Source organism: Cibotium barometz, chromosome 10, assembly GCF_041138505.1.
Source record: "Cibotium barometz isolate CiBa-2024 chromosome 10, ASM4113850v1, whole genome shotgun sequence".
In the NCBI taxonomy this organism is placed as follows: domain Eukaryota; kingdom Viridiplantae; phylum Streptophyta; class Polypodiopsida; order Cyatheales; family Cibotiaceae; genus Cibotium; species Cibotium barometz.
The window spans coordinates 52,736,458-52,750,762 of record NC_141055.1 but is presented as its reverse complement, the minus strand read 5'-3'; the positions used below and the strand labels follow the sequence as shown (position 1 = coordinate 52,750,762).

The 14,305-nt window shown below is 46.5% G+C and overlaps 1 protein-coding gene across 2 annotated transcripts in view; it reads right to left on the bottom strand.

Moving 5' to 3' along the window:
* Positions 1–782: 782 nt before the first annotated feature.
* Positions 783–14,305, bottom strand: part of LOC147635046 (ATP-dependent zinc metalloprotease FTSH 9, chloroplastic-like) — a 28,534-nt gene continuing 15,011 nt past the window's right edge. Inside the window, exons 4-13 of one of the 2 annotated variants that reach the window (XM_086804297.1) lie at positions 11,544–11,609; positions 11,243–11,428; positions 11,040–11,126; positions 10,838–10,951; positions 10,626–10,750; positions 10,423–10,531; positions 2,329–2,454; positions 1,836–2,159; positions 1,548–1,671; positions 783–1,446 (exon numbers count right to left, since the gene is read on the bottom strand). In XM_086804297.1, coding sequence (XP_086660423.1) covers positions 1,328–1,446; positions 1,548–1,671; positions 1,836–2,159; positions 2,329–2,454; positions 10,423–10,531; positions 10,626–10,750; positions 10,838–10,951; positions 11,040–11,126; positions 11,243–11,428; positions 11,544–11,609 — 1,380 coding nt within the window. In that variant the 3' untranslated portion in view covers positions 783–1,327. The remainder of the gene's footprint in view (positions 1,447–1,547; positions 1,672–1,835; positions 2,160–2,328; positions 2,455–10,422; positions 10,532–10,625; positions 10,751–10,837; positions 10,952–11,039; positions 11,127–11,242; positions 11,429–11,543; positions 11,610–14,305) is intronic. The other variant, XM_086804296.1, reaches the window with a different exon arrangement.

The following is a 14,305-nucleotide window of genomic DNA, read 5'->3' as shown; positions in this document are numbered from 1 at the left end:
AAACTAGGGATGCAAACCAAGTCATAGATGTGGACCAAGTCTTAGATTGCATTCTATTAGAAACTTTTTCTGCATGTCACATAGAATGGCTTTCTTCAGAGGCCTTGATACTTGCACAGACAAGTCCCACGCCATGCGGATTGCAGTACAGCAAAATTGAGTATCAACTCACAACCTCTAAACAGAGATAGGGATGGCATAGCATCTGCAAATGCGCGGTGTATTATGAGATTCGGGGGGGATTTCATTGCCTCTTGAGGGGATTTTGGCCCACTATCCAAGATAATCGACTTCCTATACTGGCAATGGCTAGGAGGGTTTCTTAGGAAGCCACACAAACATAAACATCTCCTTCTCAAGGAGGGCAAAGCCCAAACTCAGATTCTTTTGAATCTAAGAAGCCCCGCAGATGGACTAGATAGCACAAAGGCAGCACCATACCCCTTGGATATACACATCAGCTGGAATACCACGTCCCACAAGCCCCAAATCAACCATCCATGCAACAGCTCCAGATCCATGAGATCCCTCGGAGACAAATGGAGGCCGGACATAGAGCGATTACATGAGACCATAGATGATGCCGCCACACAGTGATCATACTATAGGTGGTACCTCATATTCATGACATAAGTTAGGTAGCTATTTTTTTAACTTTGTAATCATGATTATCTTGTCTCTTCACATGATCTCTGCTGTATATGCAGCGAGTTGTTTCCACGACGTAACTAGATCATAAAAAGCAAATGAACTATTGGAACACATTTCTGGTCTCACAGACGTTTTGTATACGTTTAATATTGCTTTCTTTATTTCTTTCTTTCAACAATACCCAACATGCAGCTCCATCTGCAAGACATTTATAATCAGAATACATGAAAATTCAGTACTGCCTTAGTGGCAGCATAAACACAGTTTGACACATGAATCAGTCATACTGTGTACATACATTTGCGCCTTGATGGTGGCAGTACTATCTTGATAACAGACTAGCCAGACTTACAAGTAATGATACAGATCGACTACCGAGATACATCTCAGATCCGACCACTCTTCATGTAATTGGTCTTAAATATCTTACAGTGCCAAGCAAGAATGCTAGATCTTTCTGAAGCTTTTTACACACATTTGAACACAGCACAGTTCCTTAAGCAAAGCACCCAATAAAGAATAAGAGCCCAGCACACAAACAGCCATCTTCGAACATGTACACATGGCCACCACAAATCCAATAAAATATCATGGAAAGGGCGCATCAATCTCAACAGCATGATTTGATCTTCCATTTGATGTTGAGTCTACGTATGGGAAGTCCCAACGTGACCTTTTACGGGGTCTTTTCAGATGGCAATAACCAATCTCCTTGTATAAAAGCAGCCAGCTCCATTGGAGCTACAACAAGGTTCAACCACTGCTGTAACACTTCACCTTCCACCTTATCATCAGCTGTTCATGCATCATAACTTCCTGCCATAAGAATACATCCAAGCAAAGCGTGCATACAGAACAAACCCCCGACGTGATGCATCTACTACAGGATGGCATACCTTCAAGCTGTGCACCGAGACCCTCCAAAACAGTCGGATTTGATCGTATGACAAGAAGAGCCATTGACAGAGCTGATTGCAGCAACGTTCTTACTTCTCTTTGCACAAGATCAACCATGTGACCCTGGGTTCCCCAGAAAAAACGATCAGCTATGTGACCACGACCAAAATAAAACTTTCCAGAAAACTTGGTACCATAATTTATTTCTACCAATCCAGATGTAGCAAGAGGCCAGAGATTACTAAAATAAAAGAGAAAAACCCCTGGCCAAGAGTGCTGAAATTCACCTGATCTTTCGCCCATGGAAAAGCAGATCCCGAATCATCTAGCCCTCCTCCTGATAACGTTGCAAGTGAAATTGGACCAATTGATGAGTTCAGTCCATATTCTGCAACCGCTTTATAGGCAAAATCTGTGGCCCTCTTAATGTCATCCAGCGCACCAGTAGAAACCCGACCTGAGTAAACCACCTCTTCTGCTGCTCGCCCACCCAATAACGTCACGAGCCGACCCCGAAGCTCGTCCACAAATAGCAGGTATCGATCCTCCGTGGTGGGCGGGATATATGTGAAACCAAGAGTACCACCAGATCTAGGTAATATGCTAAGCTTCTAATGATCACAAGGATGAAATAATCAATCATTTGCAGCAATAGAGAGCAAAGGTAGACAAACAATATTTGCTTAATATAGTATCTCTGCTTGAGCATGGCTGGAGGCCCTAATACAAATATATAATACACTGTTATCAAGTCCTTATATGCAGGTCATAATGTACTACCTCTACTCGAGCATGGCCAGGTAATAGATTAGCAACTGCCGTCCCAACAACAGCATGACCAGCTTCATGCCTTGCAACAACTCCTTTCTCATATCCCTGGAGTGATGAACGCTTCTTTTCTATACCCTGAATTGGGGAATTTTTTTTTTTAAAGCAACAAAAAACATTACAAAAACTGAAGTAGAGGAACTTGACAAATTTACAACCACTGATAAATAACAACATTGGATTTCTAATGACAAATCAGATAAAATCTGTGAATCTTTATGCCTTCATTAACAACATAGTGGCCCTTTCGGGAGATCTCGAATAGACTACCATGGACAATAATTTCCTGTGCATGTATCAAACTTCAAAAGTAGCAAACCCTCTTCTTGTTAAATACATAGTCACCAAAAACAAAAAGGTTTTTTGAAGGAAACAGACTTCTCAAAAGTTTTTTTCCTTTAGCAAAGTGTTGTAATGGAAAATGCAAAGTGACTGTAACAACAAACACACATTTAAGTTGCTCTTTGCTTAATAAAGAACACCTCTTTTAAATAAAACAGCTTAGTTGTTGCTTTGATGGTGTGACACTACACCATGTGGATCTCTCTTTGGGATACTATGCTGTATGTCTTTTTGACATTTCAAAAAGATGATTCTAAAAACTTAGCCCAATAAAACAAATTGTTGCTGATGAGTCAGTGGTGACTGAGGTCACGTAGCTGTGGCAGAGGCATGACTACATCTATCAGATATATGATTTATCTCGATAGAACACAGTTGAACCACTAAAAATAGCAATACACAGCACGCACACACAGCATAAATAAGGGTTGGAAAGCATGACTACATCTATCAGATATATGATTTATCTCGATAGAACACAGTTGAACCACTGAAAATAGCAATACACAGCACACACACAGCATAAATAAGGGTTGGAAAAATGTACATTTGGGTGCCGTATATACCACACACAAACCCCCCCCCCCCCTGCCCCCAAAAAAAAAACAAAAAACAAAAAAAAAAAACCCACCAAACTGCCTTTTCCCCTTCCCCAACAAACAGAACACCTTTTAGGTGCATGTAAGGCCTATTTATCTAACTGCACGTGTAACACAAAAAATTATGCAAAAGCGCGTTTACTTACTGCTGGGAGCAAATCGCTCACAAAACAAGCCTGCCAAAATGGCTGATGGCTGAAACTGAACAAAACTTACTGAATTCTATTGAAGTATTGTTTCCTGGGACAACCAGTTCAATCCCGAAATCTGTCTGCATGACGATCACTAATTGAACTAAGGGAAGATTCTTGCTGCCGATTTGCTGCACTTTCAGGCTCTTCACAAGAACGGAGATGGGCATGAGAAGATTGTTTCATCTTTTGTGTGCCTCAGGGTTACTTTTATAGGGCCGATATTTTCCACGAGACCAGCTGCCGATGCACGTTTTGCAAGAGGATATACATCCCTAGCCCACCTGAAGAGGCAATGTTTTTAGGCCCATTTCCAAGTACCCCACACTAAATGTTGGCTATTTGATACCTTCCAACAACGATATAAGGGGTCCCCTTCTCATGACCGGATCTTAGTGAGGCAACCTAGAAGTGCATAGAGAGACTCCAAGTGATGACGCTTTCATCTATGATCAGGAGTATGCCATTTGCGCCACGAGATTGAGCTAGCAAAGTTTGGAGCTTCCCCTTTGGTCATAGATACCCTCTTTCAGACCATTACTATATTCATCATGTATGCACAATTGACAGTGACCACAAAAGTCGTCGATATAGTTACATCACAGTGGACATGGCAGATCGCTATCTTTGGGGAATGGTTTTCGTTGCATCTTTCCCAAAATACACCCCTCACATACATGTCTTGGTGGAGACTCAAGAGGCCAACCATATGATGCTTCTGCAAAAGCATCAAACTCTGAAAATTTACATGCCCAAAACGAGCATGCCATAGCTCTGCATCATGCATAGCAGGAGTGTGGGCAGCCACTGTATTTGCATCATAAGTGCGCTTGTCATAGCTGTCCAACTTATACAAGCCTTTGTATCGTGTTCCAGAAGTGACTATTTCATAACCCTTTGATGGGTCTTTTACCAAACACTTCCCATCTTCAAATTCAACCTTTAAACCTTGGTTGTTTATGGCTGAGACGGAGAGCAGATTTTTCTTTATCCCTGGAACATACAATACATTTTTCATACATATATTGGCACCATTGGCTGCAATAAGTATGACATTACCAATTCCCTTTACTGGATATGTGGTATGATCTGCACATGATACAGTGCGGCCATTTGAAGCATAAACCAAGTCCTGAAATACATCTTTGCATGAAGTGATGTGGCTCGAAGCACCACTATCAAAATACCATGATGCATGCTGTCTGTCAGATGCAATGCAAGACATATCAGTGTCTGAAGCACTTGGTGTGTCACTAGTGCATGTGACCAAAAAAGTGTACTCTTCCTGATTACATTAGCTGATTGCTGTGCTTTGTCATCAAAAGAGTCTGCTACTGCATTGCCTACTTCTTTCCTTTTCTCTTTTGCAATCCGCTTCCTACATTCACTGATGTAGTGTCCAGGCTTATGGCAGTAGTGACATTTGCCCTTCTTTTTGGACTTGTTTGCATCCCCTTTGTCAGACTTTTCACCACTAGAAGAGGGCTGTCCATGACCAGCCTTGCTAGACTGTTGTCCCCCATGCCTAAAGCTCTTTGCTTTACCCTTATCCTTGGCTGTAAATGCCTTTTCTCCACCACGGTTGCTCGATATGTTTGCTCTTGTTTGCTCTTCCTGCAAGAGTAAACCCACGAGCTCTTCAAAAGTGACAGGATCACCACCTCCTCTCATTGAGAGGTTGAGAGAGGTGTGAAAGCCCAAGTAGGAAGGCGGTAAAGAATGAAGAGTGTTGGTGACCATCTGTCTGTCTGGGATAACCTCATCAATGTTGAGCAATTGTTCCTGCAACTCTTTCACTTTGGTGAGATGATCTGCCATGGAGTCACCCTCATCCATAGAAAGAAGATCCAATTGCCTCTTCAAGTAGGCAACTCTTGCCTCGTTGCGTACCTGATACATTGCTTCCAATGTGTCCCATGCAAGCTTCGATGTCTTGCATGAACGAATGTGCGGAATAATAGTCCTTTTCACTGAAATGGCTATCAATGACATGGCCTGTGCATCTCTAAAGTCCCATCTCTTCTGCTCTTGTGTGGGAGCAGGATCTACATCAGGAGCTCTTTGAGCACCTCCCCTTTGAGGCGTGGTTGGCTGTATGGTAAGTGGGCGTGTGTCATCACCACACACGATGCCCCAAAGCCCTTTGGCTACCAGCAAATTACGGATTATGAAACTCCAGAGAGAGTAGTTAGATCCATCCAGCTTATCCTCCTGGGTGAGCATACCAAATACATCTGTAGCATTCTGTGCCATGTCAATAAAATATACCTGCAAGCAAACCAAGCACCAATGTGCACTGCCAGGCAACCAAATGTCCTGTGCAAATGTATGCCTGCAAATCAAAGCACGTGTAAACCTGCACCAAATTGTCCAATTACACACAATGTGTATACATACGCGACAAATCGCAGCTGTAATGCCCAATTACATGCTCCAATTTGAAAATCCCCAATTTTTATGCACTCCAATCGCTTCAATGTGCATCTAATTGGCCAATTTTCACAAAAGCCCCAAATTTCTACAAATGTAAGAGGTTCAATTTGCCAATTTTGACCTCAATTTCAAAAACCCCCAAATTGTAGGCAAAGCCACATGTCCAATTTTATCAATTTGTCCTGAAATTGAGAAATCCCCCAAATTTGCCTGAATCCTGTACCACCTGCAAGCTTTCAAATCTTCTTGGCAAAATCTGCCTGCAAACCTTATTTTGTTTTCTTTGTTTATTTTTTTTGTTTAATGAAACAAAGGTACCTGGGCAGCAATGATGCACAGGCGGGAAGATGTAGTACGGAAGCACAGTCGGGAAGAGTCGTTGAAGAGAGTCGTTGCAGGTAGAGGCGTTGCAGGGAGGCGTTGCAGGGCAGCGGATGGCTGTGGGCAGCCGACGGGGAGCTGGGGCTGAAGCTTACGGAGCTGATGGCACAGGCGTAGGCAACAGCCATAGGCTAGCTGCACCAGGGCAGTTGTCGAGCTAGTCGCTGGAGTCTCTGGCGGCGAATACGGGTGACAAAGCGCTGGCAGCGAACACAGGCAACGGACCTTTCAGGCGCAGGCTCTCGGCGCTTGTGTCGGGCTGGACCCGCCGGGATGGAGCGGACGGAGGCGCAGGGAGGGTGGTCGCGAGCGGATGCTGGACGTGTCGGCTCGAATGGAGCAGGATGACGCGGGCACCGTGGGAACGGAACAGGAAGAACGGGCGACGGCAGCCGGTAGTCGGGAGCAAATGGCGACTGAAACGGACACGCCGGACGTGGTCGACGGCCGGAAGGGAGCACCAGTCGGAACGGAGCGTTGCTAGGCGGCGGCGCTGTGGGCAGTAAAGCCGCCGGCTGGACAGGGCGGTAGCTGGGCGGCGGTGGTGGGCTCCCCACTAGTGCCGCCCCTTCCTAGTGGCCAGAGGGTGGAGCAGCGACGGAACTGGCGGACGGACGACGACAAAAAAACACAGCATCGACGGAAAAACGCAGGCGACGGACGGAATGCCAATTTTCAACAGAATTTCGCAGGATTTCTTCCCGCTGCAGATTTTCAGGGCCAGCTCCCAGCTCCCAGCTCTGATACCAAATGTTGGGTGTTGGACTCACACACTCACACATACAAACCTGCACATTAGGGTTAGGTGCAGGGTAGAGAAGCTCACACACAGAAATTAGAGAGACAGAGAGAGAGAGAGAGAGCCAAAAGTGTGGTATCCACAAAATGCAAGTCAACCCTTGCATGTGTGCCACATCCATATAATATAGTACAAAATATCATATGTTAGAGTGTCCTTTCACGCTTGATATCCAAGGGGAAAAACCACATGGGAAAAAGTGCCCTTGGTTAAGCCCTGTTCACACATAGCACTACCATAAGTGAGCATATGCCTACAAATGACTGATTGGGCTTGGGTACTAAGTGGCCTTTTCAAGGAGATTCATAGCACTATTGGCATCAAACAAAGATGCCCACTATGCCCGACACTCTTTGGCTTATTCCTTGACAAGATCTCTAGCTTTATTGAAAGATTGGGAAAAAGTTAAAACAAACTCTCAACTAGCTCAAACAGAGATACCTATCCTCTTGAATGCCAATAACATAGTCCTCATATCAGATTCAGCAAAGGGGCTGCATAGACACTCAAGATCTCTAGCTTCATTGAAAGATTGGGAGAAACAAACTCTCGACTAGCTCAAACAGAGATACCTATCCTCTTGTATGCCGATGACATAGTCCTCATATCAGAAACAAACTCTCAACTTGTATGTCGATGACACAGTCCTGATATCAGATTCAGCAAAAGGGGCTGCATAGACACCTCCATGCAATTCACATTTCTTTGACAAGAGGGGCCTCACAGCGAATCTTGGGAAGACCAAGATTATGCTTGCATCCACAGACAGACCTTCATGTATAGAGGTACTCTGGTTGAGCTTTCTCCTTATATGTTTACCTTGGGATCACTTTCCTAGGCCCAATTTTCTCAACCTGCCTGGCAAGAGGCTTTGCCGCCCTAGCCCAGCTTGAGAGACTGCTTGCAAGTCCATTTTCAAGAACCAAGCACCAAGAGCTGGCTATTTGACACATTGGTGAGACCAACCGTGATGTATGGTACCTCATTTTGGGGAGACCGGACTTGGGAGAGGCAGATTGGTAGGAGATAGAGAGATTGCATGTCATTATGTACTCAAGTATGATCAGGAATAAGCCATCGGTGCAACATGAGATTGTGCTTGCTGAGTTTGGGGTAGGCCCTTTGTCCTTGCTGCCCTCTTCCACAGTCACCTACATCTACCATGTATACACACTAGACAAAGACCACGTATACACACTAGACAAAGACCGTCTCCTAAGGGTTGGTCTCCGTATGGACCACCTCCCTCCCTTCAAGTATAGACTAGATGCACCCTTTTTGGATCTCTCTTAGCAAGAGATCAACCACACTATCCGCCTCAACCTCGCTCGCCTCCACATGCGTCAGACATGGTTGTCCCGATGGAGCTTCCCGAAGCTTCAGTTCTACCAGGACCACTTCTTGAGATGGTTTCATTGAAAAATTGGGATACCTATATAGACACAGTCACACGTCATGAGGATTGACATTCGTTGGCTGAGGACTGCCTTTGGATAGGGAGTATAACATGAGAGGCACAACATTATCTGTTTAGATGCCCAATGCATTATGAGATTCAAAATAGGTTTCACTCTTTAGGGGGGGAGGGGGGGGTGGCCCCCTCACGCAAGTGATACATTACACAGACCAGAGATGCTTAGGCCCATAGTTGGTTCGAAACTTGTGTCAAATGAGGAGGGGCCTAATGACTTGTATCGTTTGTAATGTATGGTACCTCAAACACCTTGCATTTTTTTCACTCACAGACACCTTTTATTTTGTGAAGCCACTGTCAATTCTTATATTCGAGGACCCTCAAAACGAGAGGTTCTCAATAAAGTACATCTAAAAACAGAATTCATAGTTTTGCTCATCAATCTGTTGCCGCTCGAAATTGTCATGCAATGACTGACATAATGATCGACGGAAGTATACATACTTGTCAATCCAAGGTTGTGCAGCTCGAAATTGTCATGCAATGACTGACATAATGATGGACAGAAGTATACATACTTGTCGATCCAAGGTTGTACAAACACTCATAATTACGATCCAGCCATATTGTCCATATAGCCCAATATCTCACCCAGGCAAAGAAAAGAGCATATTCCTGCAGTATGGAAATATATCTTCCAAACATCCAAAACATTTTCCCAAATGTCACCCCAGGAAATCTTGTTCGCATATCTGAAAATAGGTGATTCAGAAAATCACTTGTGTCACTGCATGCCCATTACAAATAATAAGGCAGCGCAGACAATTTCGAGCCGCCATTTTCCGCTTTGTCAAATACTCTCCTACCAAGAGCATTCCTGTAACACGTCTCCATAGGAAAACCTTCTATTTTAAAGGTTTTTTGCTTTGCCATATCAATATTTTCAGACTTTACTCTGCCAACCACACAAAATCGTTTCATTCAGAGACCCAGATACTTACATAGACATATTGCGATTGGGCAGATCCTAGTCTCATCCCACTGCCTCAGGGTGGAAACTCAGAGAACAGAGGGCGTTTCTAGGGAGGACAGGATATGTAGCCTCTGCAATCTGGAGATCAAGACAGAGGACTAGTACAGTTGGTGCTGACAAGGCCATTACGGAATAGTAGCCTCTGAGGTGGACACAAAGTGGTCTCCCAAATCTCAGACCAATTGATTTCTTGGATGAGGGGATAAAAGAGAGCTTTGTAAGTTGCGACCATTTGGACACAAGACAGCTGAGGACAGCTGCATCTTCACTCAGGGAGAGTGTGGCATACCTGTGGGCACAAGGCACACAGCATCCCACTGGCACCAGCAATGTGGGCAGCCAGACCGAGTAGGCTAAGGGGCCAGTCGGCCAGCCTCCCCACTTCTCATCAAAGTATTCTGCACCTTCACCTCTTCAACAAGCAGTCCAAAGGCAATTGGAAGAACAAGGAAAAACATCTACAGCAGCGTTTGCATCTGGAGAGCGAGGTCTACTGCGCCTCGCACTAAATCGGCAGATTGATCAGAACAATTAATTGTGCATATTCTTTACATGAATACAGACTTAGTGTAGTGATTGTGTGTGTTACAAGTCTTCCGCTGTGCATCCTCCTCTGTTCCCACTTTCATTGCACTAGTAGTCTCACAGATTTGGTCCGGCTGTAGGGTATAGAGTAATCTTTTTAAGTGTGCCATAAGTGAGGTCTCAAAGAGAATGCCAATCACCACAGTGCCCGCAAAATACAAATCAAATAGTCTTAATACTTACTGCTATGGCACGCTCGTGAGGTCTCAAAGAGAATGCCAATCACACCAGTGCCCACAAAATACAAATCAAATACTCTTGATACTTACTGCTATGGCACGCTCCACTGCACGTGTAAAATCCTCTTTCCCCACCTCCACCTTGCTAGCACGCCCAGCAAGCAAAGCAGCTTCATTTACGAGGTTTGCCAGATCCGCCCTACATCGAATTCAACAAAAAAGACACCCTTGAAATGTCAAGTTAAAGGTAGGTCAATAAATTTATTTAGACACAAAGGGGTGCGAGAACGAACCCGGTAAAACCTGACGTGGATGCAGCTACCATGTTAAGATCCACATCAGCAGCTAAAGGCAGTTGCTTTTTAGTAACATGCACATCTAGGATCTCCCGTCGGCCATGTCTATCAGGGGCCTCCACCTACGAATGATATGGAAAATCAGCACAGGATTTGACTCAAAAAAAGGAAACCAACCACACGAGATGACAAAGGCAGAAGAAACCAACCATCACAATGCGATCAAATCGACCAGGCCTTCTCAATGCAGGATCCAACACGTCCGCTCTGTTGGTAGCTCCTAGCACGATCACCATTGAAGTGCTCTCAAACCCATCCAGCTCCTACATACAAGGCTAAGATGCACCATTATCTGCCACTCTTATGGAGATAATCATAATTGCATCACTACAACATTATCCTGCCTCTTACAGTTAGAAGCTGATTGAGAGTCTGCTCTCGCTCATCGTTGCTCACACTCCGAAGGCGCCCATCTCGACCCTTGGCAACCGCATCAATCTGTGTATAACAGCACCTCATGCTGTTTGTGCATCATTATAGGCTTCTTCAACCTATTGCAAAGCAAACCTGATATTGGTATAACTCTCAAGACAGGTGCAGAAGAGCCAACCAACCTCATCGATAAACACTATGGATGGAGCATCCTTTTTTGCTCTAGAAAAAAGATCGCGCACACGAGAGGCTCCCATGCCGACATAGAGCTCCACAAATTCACTTGCTGAGCAGCTGATGAAAGGTACGTCTGCTTCACCAGCCACAGCTTTGGCAAGCAGGGTCTTCCCTGTTCCTGGAGGACCAACCTTGAAACATAACCAATTGAATGTCAGTGTCGGAAACCTACACGTACTATACGATCACTACTATAGAGTTTTATTGTATCAAAAATAACATTGGAAGAAGATTATGAGCACTTACAAGTAGCACACCACGTGGTGGTCGGGCACCGAGCCGTGAATAGCGCTCTGGAGTCCTTAAGAAATCCTGTTGGCGAGTAAGATTAGGGAAAGCTTAGGTCTTTGCAGAATTGAAATGTTAGATACCACCCAAAAAAATGGTTGTTTAATTCACAGATCACACACAACACGCATCTTTAGATATCACCCAAAAAAAGTCGTTAAATTCACAGATTACACAGACACATCTATTTATCAACAAAATTTTAAAAATTTGTTTGATTTGGGGATAAAACAGTGTGTGTGTTTGAGAGACAGAAATGAAAATGAAATGATATATTAACGTCTTCAAAAGGCTTTTAAAAATTTGTTTGATTCGCGGATAAAACAGTGTGTGTTTGAGAGAGAGAGAGAGAGAGAGAGAGAGAGAGAGAGAGACTATTAACGTCTACAAAAGACCCGAAGGGCCTATGAGACCTTGAATAGTACAATGATACCAAGGGTATACAGTACCATGGAAAAACTAAAAAAGAACATGACTCTATAAGCCTTCTAATGGGAGATGTGGCTATTGTGAGGGCGTGTCATGTTGTCGGAGAATCTCATGGATCTGTGTGTGTGATGGAGATCCTCAATGCTTTGGGCTAGGGGCACCTACCACGTAGGATGGAGTAGGCCTGCCCCGACCATGTGTACGGCTAGTATGAGCGGATGTCGATGCAACAGTGTCCGCGCTGGTGGCTGCTGTGGATGGTCGTACTGTGAAGAAATCGGTAGAGGATCTCTCGGAAATGTTTTGTATGGGCTGGCATTGAAGGCCCAAGTTTGAGTGAACAGCTACAGTGGATGGAGAAGGCATCGTGGTGAGAGAGAAAGATATATTAAACGGCTACTAAAGACCAAATGGACCTATGAGACAAAAGCGATACAATAATGTCCATGGCATATCTCATCATGGAACGGAAAATAAAATAGAAACATAACAAAGCTATCTCACTGGAGTGATACAAATATGTCCATGGAAATCTCATCATGGAGTGATAAAACTGTCCTTGGATATCTCATCATGGGATACTAGGTACATGAAACATAGACGATTTACCACTCTCCACATTATCAAGCATGGGGCTAAGGAATATGGCCGAGGTCTCCCTCAGCTACGTCACATGGAAAAGTAGGTCCAGTGTGCAGCACCCCTTCCTCACCATCAACTGTCCCCCCTCCCCACTACCTCCCACCTCATTGCCCTCCGCCTCCCCCCTCTGCGCTCCTCCCACATGACCTCTCCCCCTCTGCCTTCTCGTTCCCTCACGCCTCCTACCTCCCCACCTCGCCTTGCTCCCTTCGCCCCTGCTCAGCCCACTTTCTGTGCGCCGCCCCCATCCCCCACTGCTTCCCCGCCTTCCTCCTCGCCACCTCCACCCTCCGCCATTCTCGGCGTCGCCCCCTCCTCTACACCTCTCCACTACCTCCCACCTCATTGCCCTCTGCTTCCCCCCTCCGCGCTCCTCCCGCATGACCTCCCCGCCTTCTCATTCCCTCACGCCTCCTACCTCCCCACCTCGCCTTGCTTCCTCTTCCCCCCTTCCCACTACCTCCCACCTCATTGCCCTCCGCCTCCCCCCTCTGCGCTCCTCCCACATGGCCTCTCCTCCTCTGCCTTCTCATTCCCTCACGCCTCCTGCCTCCCCACCTCGCCTTGCTCCCTTTGCCCCTGCTCAGCCCACCTTCTGTGCGCCGTCCCCATCCCCCACTGCTTCCTCTTCCCCACTACCTCCCACCTTATTGCCCTCCGCCTCCCTCCTCTACGCTCCTCCCACATGGCCTCTCCCCCTCCGCCTTCTCATTCCCTCGCGCCTCCAGCCTCCCCACCTCACCTTGCTCCCTTCGCCCCTGCTCAGCCCGCCTTCTCTGCGCCGCCCCCATCCCCCACTGCTTCCTCTTCCCCACCTTCCTCCTTGCCACCTCCACCCTCCTCCGCCATTCTGGGCGACGCCCCCTCCTTTGCACCTCTCCACCCTCCTCTCCATAGCCTTCACCGTCTTCCTCTTTTTGCCGTTCCCCCCCCCCCCCCCCCCCCAAATCTTTCTTCCTAGTCTTTGGGAGGAACCTATTTTACAAGAATTGAGCACTCTAGCCTCCTATGCCAATGCTTCATCTGTAGGCAAATGGGACATCTCACTAGAGCTTGCCCCCGTTGACAGTCCAAGCGGCCGCCTCCAATCCCCCGCCCGCGTGACCCCAACTCCAAGCACCAGAGCACCATGACACATCATCGGTTGAGACCGGAGTAGGAGAGTGGCAGACCACTGGCCCGAGGTGGAACCGCCGGCCGACTTCCAAAGCAAAGCGGTGCCGATAGGCATGCCAAGCTAGCAAGATCCAAGAGGATAAGATAGTGTTAGAGAACCGTTTCGAGCATTTACCTCAGCAACCCCTCAACGGTGATGCCCCCCCCCAAGCACCCTCGAGGAACCCGTCCCCGGCCTCCCCTTCTAGAGACCGTTACCTCATCGAGATCCCCCACCAAGCTTTCAAGTTCTCGAGGGACCAACTAACCCTCAAGAGCCTATGGCCAACCCTCCGCCCCGCCCCCTTCCTCTCCCGCGCAGGCGAACCCTTCTCCCCCTTCCCCCCTTCGCAACCCTTACTCATCACCGTCTCCCTCCGCACCCCCCCCCCCCAACCACCTCTTTAGAGAACTCCCACTGCCCTCGGCTGCGCTAGACCGGGAGCGGAGACAACCGACTAGCTTGTTCCGCCGTTTGATTCATCGTTTTTCGG